Source organism: Orcinus orca, chromosome 2 (genome assembly GCF_937001465.1).
Source record: "Orcinus orca chromosome 2, mOrcOrc1.1, whole genome shotgun sequence".
NCBI lineage: Eukaryota > Metazoa > Chordata > Mammalia > Artiodactyla > Delphinidae > Orcinus > Orcinus orca.
The window spans coordinates 19,478,913-19,496,622 of NC_064560.1; the positions used below are offsets into that span (position 1 = coordinate 19,478,913).

Genomic DNA, 17,710 nt, shown 5'->3' on the forward strand with positions numbered 1-17,710 from the left:
GGGAGTCGGGCTTTGGACAGGCGTCCCCTCCCCCCGCAACCCGGGTGCCAGCACCCAAAATGAAGCAAACTGTCCTTGCCACCAACCTTGCCTCTTTATTGGCTTTTGAGCGATGAGCAGCTGGACCCCACTTTTGGTAACGTGATCAGCGAAGAATCTTCCTTTGGGCATCGAGAATTCCAAGTGCTACTCAGAGACTTTTTCCTGGAAATCAGTGTTGGCTTTTCTTCCAAACAACTCAAGAATATCTAGTCAACATGATCTGGGTTTCTGGGTCTGCCTCTAGCCACCTTCTGCAGTGGCAAGGAAAAGGGCGGGGAGCCTGAGCGCCCACCACAAACCTCAATGCCACAATGTGCACGCCCTGCCCCCATCCCTGGCATCCCTGCCCATCGGGCTGGTGATAAAGTATTTAGGGGACTTTATGAGTTTCCAGGGGCTCAATTCAAACTCCTTCCTTCAAACCCAAACTTCAGAGAGAGGAGGAAAGAGCGAGCTGTTGAAACACCCCAGTCTTGCTTCTCATGGAGGAAACAAACCACATACATCTGAAGATGATTAATTGTCTTTATTGGAGGAAAACAAGAAGTCATCAATCTCATTGTCATTATGATAGAAATCTTGATATGTGTACATGATTGTCAAGGCAGAGAATCATTTGCTACACAGGCCCGTTAACAATTTTGCAGTGCCGCAAACCTACGTGGGGTAAATTTCTTGCAGAGTTTATTACATGCATGGAATAAATGCACAGTTTCCCTTCTTTTGGACAAGCATGGTTTTATGGAAAAATCAAACCAATTGCAAGCCTGGTAATACTAGACACAGGGACATTCCTGGGTTCGACGTCATAAGCTTTTGGAAAACGTGCTCACTGTTGGGAGAGCTGCAAGAAGGACTATGACATTATGTGTGGTGACCAGAGCCAATTTAGAAATTGTTCCAAATTCTATGCTGGACAGAATGTACCTTTCATGTCTTCCAACCTGATCGTGGGGCTAAGAGAAATGTCCTCTGAAACATGCCGCCTGTCTTGCAAAACAAAGATGCTGCAAGGTTGCCGCATTTTTGTCGCTGTCAAAATGTTTTTGTTTTTGTAAAATGTCCAAACCGCTGCCAGTCCTGCCCCAGCGCTCCTCTTCCCTCAAGTGCAAGGCTACCGTGAGGGCCCAGGAACCTCAGTCTGTCCAGATGAAGGTTTTCCTTTGAGAAGTAATTTATCTAGTGTTTGGGGCTTTTGAGTCCCTGGTCATACCTTATCCCTATGACTAAAGCCTCAAACACTCCTTTCATTTTCTTTTTTCCTGTCCATAAGAAAATAAAATCACCTCAAAGTAAACTAAGTTGGTAAATCATCAGAAGACATAATCATCGTATGAGAAGTTTTCTGGAGACCAAAAGATTCAAAATGGATGTGGCGAATGCAGAAGCGGCATTGGTACAAAGGGGGAAATGCAATAGTTAGTCCCTTTGGTGTAGAGAGATTCAGACACCGAGAAGCCATTCCACACTTTGTCCACGAAACCAGACCTGGCAGCCACATGCTGTGGGGCTGGCCGCCAAATGCACAGCCTTTGGATTTCCAGAAGCAGAGACCCCCGGAGTCACAAGCCCAGCTGCTCCTGCTGCAGGTGGCAGGGAAGGCGGGAAGGGCTGATGTTCCTTGCTGTCTGATTCGGCGCAGAGCAGGAGGCGGGCCAGGCCGTGGCCAGCACGCAGGGCCCACTTCACAGTGGGGCTGGGCTCCTGTGCCCATGCTCAGGCTGCAGATCACGATGCACTGGGACCACGACGAAGGGTGGGGCTGAAGGGGGCTTGGGCCTCTGTCTTCCTCTTTCTCCTCCCTGCCTGCTGTCCAGTGTAGAGGTTTCCAAGCTATCTCATCTGCAGACTAGTTTTCTTGGCATCTCTGTGAATTAAGTCCCCCTTTTAGAAATGTGCCCAATTTACCTTTCCTATCACGACATTTTCAATTCTGAAAACCAAAGGACTGGAACACTCTTTGGCCAATGTCAGGTACACCCGAAGCCCCAACCTACGGCCAGCCCCCTGCCCCCCGCAAAAAGTTGTGGGTTACATACAGGTATATACATTTTTCTTTAAACAAACTGAACAGTGTTTGGTCTGGAATGTGTTTACGGAAAAGGCCAACTCTGCAGAGTGTGAGTGGACAGAACGGGAAGCAGTATTGTTTCAGAAGAACATGCAAAGGTTTCGTGCATCGGTTGAATCGGAGGACTTTCATTCCTTTTGCCAGAAGTGACTGTGCAACCCTGGGAAAGAGTACATCTTATTTCTGTTTATGGAAATGGGAGGAGCTGCCCTTTGCTGCACTCTGCTGTTCCTTCTCACATCCAGAGGAAACCCAGCAGTGAGCTTGTGGAAATCATATGCAGTCGAGAAGTCATGAGTGCTGCAGGCAAAGCACAGAGGCCATGCCCTCCTTCTCCTGCCCTCAGCCCTGGAGTGATGGTTCCAGGGTGGCTTCTCCAGGGTGAAGAATCAACACAAGCCCAGGCTCTGGGTGGGCCAGGGGGCCACGGTGGCCAAAGCCTTAAAATGCAGAGTTATCTCCCCTGGGATACGCTCTTTTCTTTCTGTTTAAAATTGCTCACAAAATGTCAAACCCCAGGGCGTTCATCAGATTAAGCTGTCATTCCTCCAGAGAGAGGGTCAATCCCCCTTTTCAGGAGGGGTCACTTGGGTTCCCTCCCTTTGTCCCTGGTGTTTTTGGCCTTCGTTCTAAAGGGGGGAGGTCCTCCTCTCCCGATCACAATTCACCCAGGATCTGCTGGACGCCAAGGGAGACCAATGAACAGGATGAGGTTAGTGACAGGCAGGTAAACTGAGTCTGGGGCGCCAAATGCCAAATGCCTTTCTTCACCGGCTCATGCTCCCTAAGCGCCAGAGCCTTGCCTGGTTAACCCCAAGCCTGACCGCCCAGTTCCCTGGACGCTATGCTAAGAGCTGGCTGGAGAGCTGGGACCTTCTCAAAGGTCTGTTGGGGCCACATGCGGGTGCACGCTCTTTGTTTCAGACAAATGCTAGCCTCCCTGATGGCCTCACGGATGAGTTGAAGACCAGGGAAGTGAACGGGGACAGACAGGCAGCTGAGTGCAAGACCATTTGAGGACACTCTTTCAAATGACAGAAACAATCCACTTGCTCTGAGGATGTGAAGAGACCAAGCTGGGGGGCGGGGAGGTTGGAAGGCAGACTGTGCTGAAGTCCATGGTCCACTATTAGCCTCAGCTGCACACAGTGGCCTCCAGGGGGTGTGTAAGCTGGGGGCCCATATGAAATGCTCAGCTTCCTCGGTGGAATTTGACATCAGTGAGGGTCCTAGGACTTTGCCACTCCACTTGGCAGGCGTTACCAAAAGGCACATTCTGAGCTCTCTCCCCATGTTGTCATAAAGTGTAAATAATACTAAATACGGTTGAAAGAGAACCTCCATTCTTTTACCACTAAGGCTCTCTCAACAGAGCGTAAGTTCTACATGGGAGTTATCAGTATTTTCTCCTCCTCCTAAAACAATGGGAATACACACATCCAGACAGTAGAGACTCACTTGATGTCAAGTTCAACAGGGTCTACTTTTGGGCTGAAACAGTCACCATCTCCTGACGTGTTACAGGCCAACCATGCCAAGAGCAGACCCCCAACTGCAAAAAGGGGGTCCGGCCCATCTCTCAGCTCTTCTGCACTTTCCAGGTAAGACATACTTTCAAACTAATTGCATAGAACATGCACCCCACACATCAGCTCCAGAAAATAATTTATCATCAATAAATTTGGCTTCAGATGTTGCTTTCCAAGTGCAAATGACCGCATATAGCACACAGTACAAGGAGCTGATAACTATTCAGGCACACGTTCGAAGTATCAAAGTCAGGCAAATTATCACCCCTCCTCCAAAACATCTAGTTCCTTGTTTTCTTTTTTTTGTTTTTTGTTTTTGTTTTTTTTGGCCACGCCATGAGGCAGGTGGGATCTTAGTTCCCCGACCAGGGATCGAACCCATGCCCATGCATTGGAAGCACAGAGTCTTTACCACTGGACGGCCAGGGAAGTCCCTAGTTCCTTGTATTCTTATACTGTCTAAACTTGAATCTTCCATTACACTTGTTGGTAAGCAACATTCTAATAAACCCCTGGGAGAGATGCCTCAGTTTTCTGTTATTGTTTATAATATTCTTGCTACTGTCCTCCAACTCAGGTACCACTTGCTTCTTAACCGGGTCTACTGTCGTTTTATAGACATTTCCAGGCTTTTTACAAATTTTGAAGAGTAATAGCTTGATTTTCACTCTGGACGCTGGTGTGGCAGACACCAAGCGGGAATCCTGTCAAGGGGCTGAGTGCCTAGGACACGGTGGACACGGGGTAGACCAGATGCCTGTCTTTCTGGCTGCTCTCCTGCACACCTGCACTGCCCTCCTAAAGGAGGCAGAATGGAGTGCTGAGCCTCATAACACTGTGTGTGTGATGGGGGGCATTACTGAACATTCGGCCTGGACCTAGGCCAAGGTGCAGAAGTGACGAAGATGGCATGGCCTACAGGATCCACTGTGTCTGGTCAACTGTGGGAGAAGGGCATGAGGACAACAACCAGGAAAGTCACTGGACCATCAGGCAGATGAACGGGGACCCACTGCGGGCTCGAGGCTGACTGTGCGACGCAGACTCAAGGTATCACATGGGCACAAGGGCCGAGGGGGGGGTCTTCTGCAAAGTGGGCATTTGGAGCCACCTGCTCGCCTCTTCCAGACAGCATCCTTGAAGCCTCCTGGAGAAGCGCTTTTCCCTGGGTTTCATGCTGTGCTCACTCTATCCTGCACACCAATCCACCACGTGGGTGGACAATGTGGCCCAGTGGTTCCCGGACGTTGCTGGTTTGAAAGTCCGACATCCCAGGAAATCCTTCAGTCCTGGGCAAACTGGGACCTTTGGTGACCCCACCATCACAGGTCTTTGGTTTGGGGATTCCCTTGGTCAGAAGGATGGCGTTCAGCGCTGGCTGGGCCTGGCTGGGGTGGTCTCTGGCCGTCACTGCAGTGGCCACTGTCCTGCTTGCCGGGTCTCTGGCCATCACTGCAGTGGCCACTGTCCTGCTCTCCTTAACCAACCCAGATAAATGGAGTCTTTTCCAAGGCCATTTCCCTCTCCTCCCTTCTGGATCAGCCTCTAAGAACAGCGTAAACATTTGCAGAAACAACTGGTGTAAGCTGGAGGCCATTTTCAGTTGTAAGATTAGAAATGCATTTTTAAAAAACAGAGAGATTAATTTTAAAACTGCATAGCTGAGAGCAGGGCTTCCACGCTGTCACTCCCCTTGTGAGAAACGAGAGCTGTGTGGGAAATTCACTCCAAACAAAATGGCATTGTGCTCCTTCGGCCAGGGAGGCTCCTAGATCTTTGCTGGGGGAGCGGGGGCCCTCTCCTTCACAGCAAGTCTACCCTTTCGTCTTGGGAGAGCAGGCTTCTTCATTTCTGACCACTGATGGCAAGAGGCCCCAGGGTCTCCAGCTGGAGAGGGCTTTGCTGCAAGAGCTGCCGGGCAAGGTTTTCTGCAGGTTCCCTCCCACGGTGCCCGCACCCCCGGGGAGAAGACAGGCTGCAGAAGGGCTGAGTTGTCTTCTCAGAAAACTGCCCCTCCGAGGAAGAAGGGGAGAGAAGGAGAAGGAACTGAAGTAAAGTGCACTCTTCACCTCGGAAACAGATTCTTGATCGATCCTCTTATTAGAATTTTAAAAAGTACTTTTAAATCCCCTTCGGAAAAAAAAAAAAATCTCTTAAAGGTTAACATAAAAGTCTACTACTGACAAGCAAAAGGTACAGGGCACAGAAGTAAGAAGTATAGCTCAAAAGGACATATTTCTTAAAAGGAAAAAAAAACCCCTAATGCACAATATTTACCGATACTTAAATAATCCAGTTGAAACCTTTTTTTGTTATGAATGAAAAAATACAACATAGACGGTTACCTCTACTGAGAAGATCGGAAACGACAGGGCTGAGGGAGAGGAACTGAGAAAGTCCATTCTGTTAGGGCTTTGCAGACTCGTATGTACAGCACCAGATCCTATCAAATCCGCTCCCTTGAGCCAGTACACTTTGTGAGAAATGAACACTTCAGAATTGCAGTATAAAATATGGCCGTAAAAAACTTCTGTCTTCCAGTCCTGTGCAGGGAGGTGCACCGTGCAAGGTGGGATGGCTCTGGAGTGGCTGGTGGCGCTGGTGGCCCCTGGGGGCCCCCTTCCCTGGCCTCACCCCCTGGGCCCCACCTGTAGGGCCGGTCACTTGCTTCCAGAGTGCACTGTCGTCACAGTGGTGGGCCTCGGTCTCCGATCCGCTCCCATTCCTGAGACCCCTGATGAAGAGGACATGAAACTACAGAGCGTGGAGGGTGCCAGACCTGCAGGGGGATAGCAGACACGAGAAGTTCAAAGCTTCAGAAGGATCTACTCACTCCCTCTTCCCGCTGCAAGGGTTTGTTGCGGGGGACAAACTTTGATGCACTTGACTCCAAATTTTTCCCTATCCACGGGAAAACATTTGCAATGTATTCAAATTCTTCTTAGACCCAGGTCTTCCCTCCTTGTTTCATTATAATAATGATAACTGCTTTGTATTTGGATACAACGTGGTTTAGCCACCATAGTATGATGGGTTCCATTTACTGAGCACTTATTACATACTAGGCATTGGGCTAGGTATTGAATATATACCGTCCTCACAAGAACTGTTTATTTCTTACAATGGCAGTGAGAAGCAGGGATTTTAAGAGCGAATAAAGGATGTGATACCCCCTTCTGACCCCAGCTTGGTGTGTGGTCTGGACCCTTGGCTAAGAAGCATTTGTGACATAGGGCACATTGAAACGGGGCTGCTGATTGAGTCCTCTGTGAACTCGGCAGCCCCCTGGCCTAGAAAAATTCTTCACGGGCTGCACCTCCAATGCTCCCCAAGCAAATGTGTTGGCATCAGAACATTCTCACGTGGGATTATCTTCCTAGCTGCGGCAGTACACCCATCACCCCTGTCACTGTGAACTCCGTGGGCTCGAACATCGGGATAGCCATAAAGTAAATCACTAAGATGGCTTTGCTGTCAGAGCCACTGTCTGAATCTTCAAGTAAACGATAGATTGTGGGGTTTCCTTTGACCAGAGGGTGGAAATGATTTGCCCTGAGATGTAAATGTGGGCCTAAAGCAGCGTGCAGTTGTGTCAGGGGATGCTCATGGAGATTTCCCGGGAAAACTTAAGGGCTGGACATTCCGGAATGAGGTGGGAGGGCTATTTAAAGAGGAGGGGAAACTTTTTTGAGGCAAACAGGAAGGAGTGTGATGCTCAGAGTGAGACCAAACTGAAGGGTCTCAATGATTATGGAAATGAAGGCCTACCGGGACGATCAAGGCAACTTCTCTGCAGTGCAGAGGAGCCCATGGAAAGGCCTAGTATGAGATTAAGAGAAATATAGAGTGGAGAGTGGGAGAGAAAAATAAGGAGGGTGTGAGTGTGTCCCCCGTGACGTACTATCCCACGCACAGATGAAGGACAACGAAACATTAGTACTATTACTTTGATCCCAAAGCCAACGCACTTCGTATAAATTAGCTCAAATGATTATCAGAAAAAAAAAAAAATACATTTTAAAAGTCAATGAGATCAGACTGTCATATGAGTCTCTGCCATCCCTTCCTCAGTCCCTAAGGGTGATGCCCAATGAGAAGCAAATCAGAACATAAGGAGATGGATGAGGAAGTGTCGGGCTTTTGTCCACACACACGTGGCCGTGTGGGACTCGAGCCTCAGATGTCTTATAAATGGAAACAACAGTAGCTACGGTTGTAGAAATATGAAATAACTAAATTTAAAAAAATATTTAAAAAGTAGTGAATAGGATTGTTGGGAGTATTAAATAAGATCAAGTATTCACAGACCCGGACAAACAGTAGCTACTCAGCAAACGAGAGTCCCCCTCTCTCCCTACTAGATTTGTCTCCAACGCCAGTTGGAAAGTTCTGTTTTTGCTACATACGCACAATCTTTTTGGCTGGCCAGACTGAGGCTGCTCGAAACACTTGTATTTGAACTGTCCAGGCTGCTGCCAAGATGTAGTTTTCTCATATGTCTCACGACGGCCGTGGCATTAAACGCTTGCTGAAATTTAAGAAAGGGGAAAGGCAGACAAAATATTCCAGCTAATTAGAAAAGGCCGAGACTGTCTCCTATCATTTATCCTGTTACCCTAAGCAGGTCAAACTTCTGACAACGGTCTCATGATCCACTAGAAAGGAAACTGATGTTGCCTCTTCTTCCAAAAGTACATTCATCCTTTGACCCTCTCCCCCCAAGAAAATATATTTTGGAGATGAAAAGAGTATTTTTCTTCTGACATAATACCGTGGAATACAGAGTAAACGTAAGCCAATTCCCTCCATAATTTAAGAGAATGACTTCTAGAACAAAAGGTGTATTATAATAATAGAGTACCTTAAAATATATTTTAAGCGTTTTAATTTTCTGATTATTGGTGTTTTGTCCTAAATAAAGTAGGTCAGTGGAATTACTGTCTGTGTAGTCTCTAGTTGTTGGTTCTCATGCAAGAACAGCCAGCTCTCAATTACCCATGCTGTGAGAACACAGGGTAATGGATTAAATCCATCACATTTTTACCAGAATGTATTGATGAGTTCAACTGAAATTTCCTGGGTTTTTTTCCCCCTTTTTATGTCACTTTAATAATAGTCAATGCTTCAAGGTTCCAGCAAAGTGAAGGAAGACAACAGGGATTGTGTTCTTAAGAAACAGCAAATGAGGAAAAGCTGGCAATATTGCTATATTTTTGGATCACAGAGGGGAGATATTATTAAATCATACACTTTATCCCTCTCACACCACGATGCTCTCGTCAAGTCTTAATCCTCATTGGTTAAAATTAGCACACATTTGGGTGAGGCTATGGGGATTCTCATCAAACTTGGGGGATAGTAACACTTAGAAATAAAAAATGCTTGAACTGCAGGGCCAGTTTCGTTTGAGTGGTTAAGTTCACTGGGAATGTAGGAAACACAGGACTTACTCTCCACTTGCTTTTGGCGAAGTTCTTCCGGATCTGGGCGCTGACCGACTCGTGGATGTTTTTGCTGAGGGCTGTGTCACCAGCGATCCTGAAATGGAGGCAAAGATGCTTCTCAAGAGGGTTTCTTGGGGGGAGGGGGGTGTCTGACACTGGGTCCCAAGCTGCTTTCCTGGGGAAGCCATGTCCTGTCCCCTCCCACAGGTCTGCTGAGAGGATGGCGTGTCACTGCCCCTCCAGGCTGCTTATTTCAACGCACAGCTCTTGTCTGAACGTCCATGACCCACCACCACTGCACTCCAAGCCCGGTCCCACCTCCGTACCCTGCACCCCCTCCAGGATGGGTCAGCACCTTCATGGTGGGCCACTCTGCCCGGCTCCCCCTTCTTCCCCTTTTCACCCCCATTCCTGCAACATCAGAGTCCACAAGGACAACACAACCTGAATTCAGCTCTCCTCTTTCTCCCCTCCCCCAGCTTCCTACCCGCCGTGTCTCACCTCTGAGGTCTCAAGCGTGTCCCCCAACCTGGTCTGAGCACCAGACCCCTACCCAGGGTCTCCCCCCCAGCCCCTCTCTGGCATCCCCAGGATCTCTGGTCCATGGACCTGCTCACACCCGGGGCCCACTGCTCCCTTCTGGCTCCATCCCGGCTGACCTGAGCTCTGCCACGTTCTACTCCCCTCTCTCCCCCCGGGGCCCCTCACCTTCTCTGTGCTCAGTGACAGGGTTCCCAGCCTCAGCTCGGCCCTACTTCCGAGGCTACAGCTCGGCACACCTACTCCTGCATTTCCTAGAAAAGTTCTCAGAACCGCAAGAACCATGTCGCCGCTGCCTTCCACTGGGTCCTTTACAACACTGGGCAATCTTTTCTCTAGTTCTTGCTTGACCTTAGCCTTCTATTAGCAGGGAGGAAGGGAGGTTTAGCTTCGACCTCCTGTCCTCAGAGTCCCCCCTCATCCTATTACTTCCTCCCTCTGCTTTATCACACCTCTTCTCTCCCCCACCCCGCCCCGCCCCCCATTCGTTCTTACACCTCCCTCTTCTCTCTGGGCTTACAGTCGCCAGTCTCGTTGATGAGCTGGGGGTCCCTCCAGCCCTTTTTTTTTTTTTTTCCCCCAGCCCATTCTTCTCCCTCACATCCCTTCTCAACCTCAATGCCACCCTCGCTCTACATTTGACCGCTTGGCCTCCCCCAGTCTCACAGGAAGTTGCATTTTGCTCATTCTTTTCTGGGCTTGAAGCCATCCATCTTCCCTTTCCTTTAGCACCAAACTATTCAATTCTGAGCTGATGCCTGATGCCTCAGAAGTAATTTCTTGGATCTCGGAACTGTTAAGGGGCAGACAGATGCCGGGGACACTGACCATACTTTCTGGCTGGCAGAGCCCGTCAGGTCCCAGACTCCGAGGGCCCTGGACACAGACCAGACTGGGCACAGACTGCCGTGTTCAACCGATTTAGGACATGAGAGGAACAAGCTTGGGGCTTATTCAGATAGGAAACCAGCCCTGGATAAAAAATATGTTCCCACCACCAGCCTTTCCTTTTAGGAACCGAAAACATGGCTGGTGGACTCTGGAAGGTAAGTCTGTGCCAGGCTGGGCCTAAGTTTAGAATACCATAGAGTCTGCTATTCCCAGCTCAGAGCAAGACCCCCCCTAAATAGACTCCTCTAGTTTTCCCAGCAGGGCTGAAAATACACAGCTCAGAGGATACTCAGAAACGAACCAAGGCCAGGCAGGTTTCCATCTCCAACAACTGTCAATTGCCTGCTTTCCCCAGATGCACATCAGTGAAGAGAAACACGTGAATGAGCAAATCCACCTGAAAGCCCAGGCACGAGGAAGCTGGGGAGCAGATGTCGTTATTCAGCCTCTCCTCCTGGAGGCCTCACATGAGTGTTTCCTCCTGTTTGTAACAGCTGCATCCTCAGAAAAGGACGCCAGCTCCACCTCGGGGTGGTCAGCTCTTTCTTGGAAACCAGGGGGCAGAAGTGGTGGGAAGGATGGAATTCTCGGGCTGAGCACTGACGAGGGGGCAGAGCCCGCTCCAAACCCAACAGGCCGGCTGGCGGGGTGTCAGGGAGACCCCCTTCCCTGTGGGTGAGCAAAAGGCTGAGAGGGGAGGAAAATGCAAATTTTCAGTTATTCTAGGAACGTTCCGTGCTCACTTCCCACAGTGCCAGGGCGCGCTGCCGCTGGGTAAGGACCAAGCGGGGCACACGGTGGCCCGGAGGCCGCTGTTAAACACTCTTCTTGGAGGTAACGCCACCTCGGCTCACGATAGCTCACGACCTTCCTCACACAGGCAACTGCGTGGGGATACACGTATATGCAGAGCTGATTCACTTCGTTCTACAGCAGCAACTAACGCAACCATGTAAATTATGCTCCAGTAAAGGTGTTAAAAAAAAAGAAAGAAAAGAGAGAAAACAACTTAAACAAAAAAAAAATAGGCACCGCAACCACGCTGCTGCTCGCGTCGGCCAGGGATCACGTGGGACGCTCAGCGCCCCCAGGGTCAGCATCATTCACCCACAAGACCGGAGGCGTGGAGTCTCAGCACTGGAAGGGACCTTGGAGGTCACCCTGACTGTCCTAGGAACTGCACAACGCCCCTGAGACAGGAGACTTCCCTTATGAATCCGCACACACACACACCCCCGTTTCATCTGGGTCTCCCGACGCTCTCTCGCTTCCCTGTTGCTGCCTCTACACTAACAAAGGACGTGGCGTTTATATCAATTCCGCTCCATCAGGCCTGTCTGGCTCTTCTTCTCCACGCACACATCATTAAACTCTTCTCCTCGCCTTTGGGTGTTTTTGTGTTTTGTACACGGTCTGTTCTACCTGCACGGCTCTGGTTGTACACTTTTCTAGTCACTTGCTCAAAACACGCTTGGTGATGCCTGGTGTGTATCCCAAACTCCTGGGATCCATCCCAGTTCCTGTGGTCACCGCAGCTTGGCTGGCTGGAATCCGGGGAGGGGAGGGGTCTCCATGAACGCTGAGGAGGTGCAGAGTTGAAGCCCCCCTGGCTAGCCCAGCCTGGAATCCCCACCCTACCCTGGACGGCCCAGGGACAGCCTTCTCACAGCGCGAGGCTGGCATCTCCGTGAAGTCCTGCTTGACTCTGAGCCCACCTTGCCCCTCTGCCAGGCCCCTGACAGTGAAACTGACCTTTCTCTTCTTTGCTTTTTTTCAAAAATGTCTGGTGAAGGAGAGATGAGGTTTTAACTGGCCTTCCTGCCTTCCACAGAGTGAGGCTGGATCAGTGAACAAGTTCTAGGAAGCAAATCACTTCCCTTCTTTTGAGGTCATTTTCCTCCTCTCTAAGATAACCTCAAAAGCCTCCTACATGAAAGATAAATAAGTACTGGGGTTGTAATGTACAACCGGGTGACAATGGTTAACACTGCTTTATGGCATACTTGAAAGTTGTTACGAGTAAATCCTGAAAGTTCTCGCCACAAGGAAAATAATTTTTTGTAATTAACATATTAGGCAATGGATATTAAGTAAACTTATTGTGGTAGTCATTTTGCAACATATATGGATGCCAAGTTATTATGCTCTAACACCTTAAACTTATACAGTGCTGCATGCCAACTCTCTCTGTAAAACTGGGGAAAAAGTCTCATACAGCTGTAAAAGCCAACTGTTTATAAAATAAGAAAAACTTTCATATCTTCACTGTCACATACTTTGACCTATCATCCAAAGTGACTTATTAAAAAAATATCAGGCTGACACACAATCAAAACTGCCTCCTTTTCAGAAAATTCCTTCCTTCCCCTTTCCTTCTCCTGTCAGTTTGGGGTGAAGAGCATCATTTTGGAATCTGACAGTTCTGCCTGGAAACATTTCTGGCTTTGCTGTTAGCTAGTTGTGTCCTGTTGGCTAAGTTTCTTTATCTTTCTACATAGATTTCCTTATCTCAGAAATGGAGACAAAAATCTACCTTACAGGATTATCATAAAAGAAAAAATGCGGTGATATTTTAATATGATTAGCACAGGGCCTGGGACATCATAGATGATAAATGACGGCTGTTACTATACATTACAATACTGTGAAGCTGGTCAGGAAAGGACCTGGGGCAGGTCCCCTTTGGAAGGTTAATCAGCATATGAGCATCCGGAGAAAATGCTGCAGGAGACGGTGGAATCAACAGGGAACAGTGTTCTAGAGGACTGGTCGGGGCGGATGTCTCCTGAAGTCAAGGGTCTGCGCATTGTATCGGCTATTTTACTACTCTTGGCCTTTGTTTCAAAAAGGAGGCTCATGGTGCTTTAATAAGAGCTGAATGATGCAATTGCTACGTGCCAGATGCACTAAACCCTTTCTGTGTGTGCACGATCTCAGTCACTGCTTACTTCAATCCTGTAAACTAGGTACTGTTATGCTCACTTTAAAGATGAGAAAATTCAGGCTCAGAGAAGTATAAACCCAAAGTCACTGGGTTCAACCCTAGTAAGTGGCACAAAAACAAGGTGGCCTCGGGGCACCGCAGGAAATGTAGTCCAGGATGTCGTAAACTATCAACTCATCCCTCTGGAGGTGAAGAAACACTCACTTGAAAAGCATCTTAAAAGGAAAAGAACATGTGACCTCAATTCATTTACGGACTGAGTAATAAGTTCAAGGAATAAAACGCCACTCTTAATGCCTCCTTTGGGAATCACCCTCACTAAAAATGATCCTAAAATACTTCACATGAAGCAAAAAAGCTACAGCTATCTTTTGTGCATCTGCAATTAGTGCCTTCAGAAGACTGTGTCCTCGAGTGTTGGTTTGGGGAAAGGATGAAACCCATGGGCCAGACGGGATGCAAGCTTCACCCGTGGCTTTCACAACGAAGCCCCAGCTGACCGGCATCTCTAGTGGGTGATTCTTCTTACCACGGGTGCCGAGCTGCCTGCTCGCATGTGTATCTTTTATTTGGATCTTTCTCCATCAGGTTCCGAATGAAGTCTTTTGCTGTTCAAAAGGAAGGCACAAGAGGGGGAGTCAGTATGTGGCTTGAGATATGACAATACGATACCAGGGTGCCTCTGTGGGTATCAAGGTTACCATGGAAACATGAGACCAGCCTTCCACGGACACTCGGGACCTGGGACAAAAAGGCAGGTGGTACCAGCATCTGGGGAAAAGGGAAGACAAGGTTTGGGTTTCTGAGTGGTGACCCTGCCTTCCCAGCTCGAAGTCCCTTCCCGCCGGCAGCTAGTGGCGCCTTTGTTTCGGGGGAAAAGGTGAAATATCTTTGTCGCCAGGTGCCTCTCGCTCAGCTCACTGCTGCCTTAGGGAGCTGTTTTGCTGACGTCCTCACGTTAGGAGCTCACCGAGTCAACAAAGTCGCCCGAGTACCCACGGTGGATGCACAGCCCCCCAGAAGCCCCCTCTGCAGCCCCCGCGGATGACTACAACCAGCGAGCAGGAAATTATGGTGCAGGAGATGTGCCCCGGTGGGGAAGCAAAACTGCTTGGAGGCCCAGGACCAGGTATGACCCAGAGCAGGACACTGAGAACGGGAGAGGTTGGGACCCAGAACCAGAAGATGACACGTGCCAGGCGGGAAATCTGTCGCCCTGTGGCGTCCGGCAGCTCCCTGCCCACAGGGCTGGACTTCCGGGGGACAGCAGGGGCCCTTCCTGACTCAGGAGCAAACTACCCCCCATGTGGCTCTTTCCTGCAAGCCTTGGAGAACTACAGCCCGGTCCTAGGGTTTGGAAGATGGAGGAAGAAAGCAGGGCATTTCCAGTTAGGAGGAAATCACACAAATAATAAAATGGGATATTTTAATAGCTCATTCATTATTTCATGTGATCCTGACACCACCTACAAGGGTGGGAGTGGTATTATTACCATCTTCCTCTCGTCAGGGAGGAAACTGAGGCTGGAGACATTCCATCTGCTTACGTGGGCCTGGGGTTTGATTTTTATCCCTGAGGAGGAAATGGTGAACTTCCCTGGGAAGTAGCTGAGACTCGGGCTCTGGAGTGAGGGCGTGGGTTCAAACCCCAGCTCTGCCACTAACCAGCCGTTATTTCACCTTCTGGGGCCTCAGTTTCCTCATCTGTCAAATGGGGCTAATAGTAATCCCCACCTGATAGGCTGTCCTGAGGACTGGGTGGACTAGGCACACGTGCGGAGTTTAGAGTGCACAGCACACAGTAAGGAAGCCCAATAAACTCGAGCTAATACTGTCTCACTCCAGAGCACCCAGATCAGGGTACGGCCAGGAGTGGTGGAGAAGTGAGTCCCCATCTCTCAGCCTGGCTCGGGGCACGTGTCCCACACGTGTCCCAAGCCTCTCCTCGCTTCTCAAGTCAAGTCTAAGTGTGTAGCATCCTCAGGAGCCTCAGGACTGTTCTGAGCCCTCGGGGACCGCTGGAGACTCGGGTGGGCTGGGTGTCAGGGTCCCAGGAGCCACCCACAAGGAGCCGAGAGACCTACCGGAGTCGGAGATGTCGTCCCAGTAGGGGGAGTCGAACTCATATTCTGCCTTGAGAATCTGCTCAAAGAGCTTGGAGTCATTTTCATCATAGAAAGGAGGGTAGCCACAGAGCCTGGAAGACAAGAGGGTCTCTTGTGAGGATCTGAACCGGCTGAGGACCCAACACCACGTGGTGGCTTGACATCCTGCCTGGGAGGAAGAGCTGTCTTCCCTGGAGTGGAGGAAGCCTGCACCGTGTGCGCTACAGACACAATCTCAGCAAAGGACCCACACGTTCTCTGGGCACACGGGGCACAGAAGTAAAATCGTGACTTCACAGGTAGCTAAAAGGGTTAACCCTGGTGGCGACTGAGGGTCAACACATCTTAACGCTTTGCACGGTATTCACCAGAGTCCTGCACGCCCTGAACACCTACCAGGCCGCCCTCTGTGTATAAACGTTATTGATCTTACTGCCTGGGATATGGTCCCTAACAGATGATGGGTTAGTGAAACAAACAAAATATATGTTTGGTATACATTTCAAGACCTTTCCAGGTTCATTTTATTTAATAAATCATCAGAGGAAGAAAGGGAAATTTTATACACTTGAGTCACCAAATTGCCGCAAGTGGCCCCAGACTGCAGAGTATCACCTCCCGGGCCCGGTTCAGGTATCTGGAGGGTTACAGCTCTGCCCATTAATATGCAGTAAGCAGAAGTTGACATAAATCTTAATACCATGACCCTTTTTCCACTGAACTGTTTCAAAGTTGTTTTTTTTTTTTTTTTTTTTTTTGCGGTACGCAGGCCTCTCACTGTTGTGGCCTCTCCCGTTGCGGAGCACAGCCTCCGGACGCGCAGGCCCAGCGGCCATGGCCCACGGGCCCAGCCGCTCCGCAGCACGTGGGATCCTCCCGGACCGGGTCACGAACCGCGCCCCCTGCATCGGCAGGTGGACTCCCAACCACTGCGCCACCAGGGAAGCCCTCAAAGTTGATTTTTAAAAGATCATATGGGAATTCCCTGGTGGTCCAGTGGTTAGGATTCGGTGCTTTCATTGCCGAGGGCCTGGGTTTGATTCCCGGGTGGGGAACTTAGATCCTACAAGACGCATGGCACGGCCAAAAAGCATTTAAGAAAGAAAAAAAAAAGAGGATACTAGGATGTTGGTGCAAGAAACTTCTAGTTCTAGAGGTACTGACAGTCATAATAGAAGTAGGAATTTTTGTTAAATACCCCAAATACAATTCGTGCCATGAAACTGTGGGTTCTCACTCCCAGGTCTGCTCCGGGCTCTGAGGTGACCTTTACCATTAAAGGCCAATGATGCATTTTCTGGACAAAAATGTCCTCATCTAAACACGAAGAGGCCAGACTAGAAAATTCTTAATATTCTTTCTGGCTTTAAGATGCTGTGGGTCTATGCTTCCTCCCCCAATCTGTTTGGCCGGTCCACGCTTGAGGCCCATGGCGCGCAGGCAGGGGCAGCCTCTGGTTGGGACTGGACATCAGGGAGGGGTGAGATTGAGGCTGCGGCCATAAGTGACGGACAGAGTAGAAGGTAAGGCTGGATTCGGGAAGGCCAAGCACAAAGCTGGACGGCGCAGAACTTGGTTCCGGGCCCGAGACAACCCACAGGGCGGCAGCAGCCACAGTGAGAGAGTCCCGCCCCCAGACGAGCCCTGAATCTTCCCACGCAGCCCAACTTTGTTCAAAGCACAGCTACAGCCTAGAGACCAGTTTAATGAGAACAAGTGAACGGGAATCAACAGACTCCAGGCCTTCGAGGGATTTAGGCTGCCAGCAAGTAAGAAATTTAATGAAGGTTCAAAACACAGCTTTTAGTACAAATTTGCAGCCGCTCCTGCTGCCCTACACAGCATCACTGGTCGTGCTGCACAGGGGAACAGCCGATGACACTTTTAAAGGCTGTGAGACATTCTGTGGGCTGATAAGATTCAGAATCATCTATCTCTACAAGGTGGATTTAGGGGCTAAGTGCCTGGAAAATTTCATTTTTAAAGATTTGCTCCTTTTGGTGAAGTAAGAGCCAGTGCTTCTGAAACCACGAAGCACATATTTCACTACCCAGGAAAGCCTGCAGCTGAGAGATGGATATGGAAATGTTTCCCATAATGAGGATTTGGGCTACATGAAATGTGCATATTAGGAAAAGCAGACA

The 17,710-nt window shown here is 49.4% G+C and overlaps 1 protein-coding gene across 4 annotated transcripts in view; it reads right to left on the reverse strand.

Moving 5' to 3' along the window:
* Nucleotides 1–549: 549 nt before the first annotated feature.
* CAMK1D (calcium/calmodulin dependent protein kinase ID) overlaps nt 550–17,710 on the reverse strand; it is a 418,140-nt gene continuing 400,979 nt past the window's right edge. For 3 of the 4 annotated variants that reach the window (XM_049706161.1, XM_004275865.3, XM_049706159.1), the window contains exons 7-11: nt 15,546–15,658; nt 13,991–14,069; nt 9,093–9,180; nt 8,053–8,170; nt 550–6,421 (exon numbers count right to left, since the gene is read on the reverse strand). In XM_049706161.1, the coding sequence (XP_049562118.1) occupies nt 6,303–6,421; nt 8,053–8,170; nt 9,093–9,180; nt 13,991–14,069; nt 15,546–15,658 (517 nt within the window). In that variant the 3' untranslated portion in view covers nt 550–6,302. Of the gene's footprint in view, nt 6,422–8,048; nt 8,171–9,092; nt 9,181–13,990; nt 14,070–15,545; nt 15,659–17,710 lie in introns of all 4 variants that reach the window. The other variant, XM_049706160.1, reaches the window with a different exon arrangement.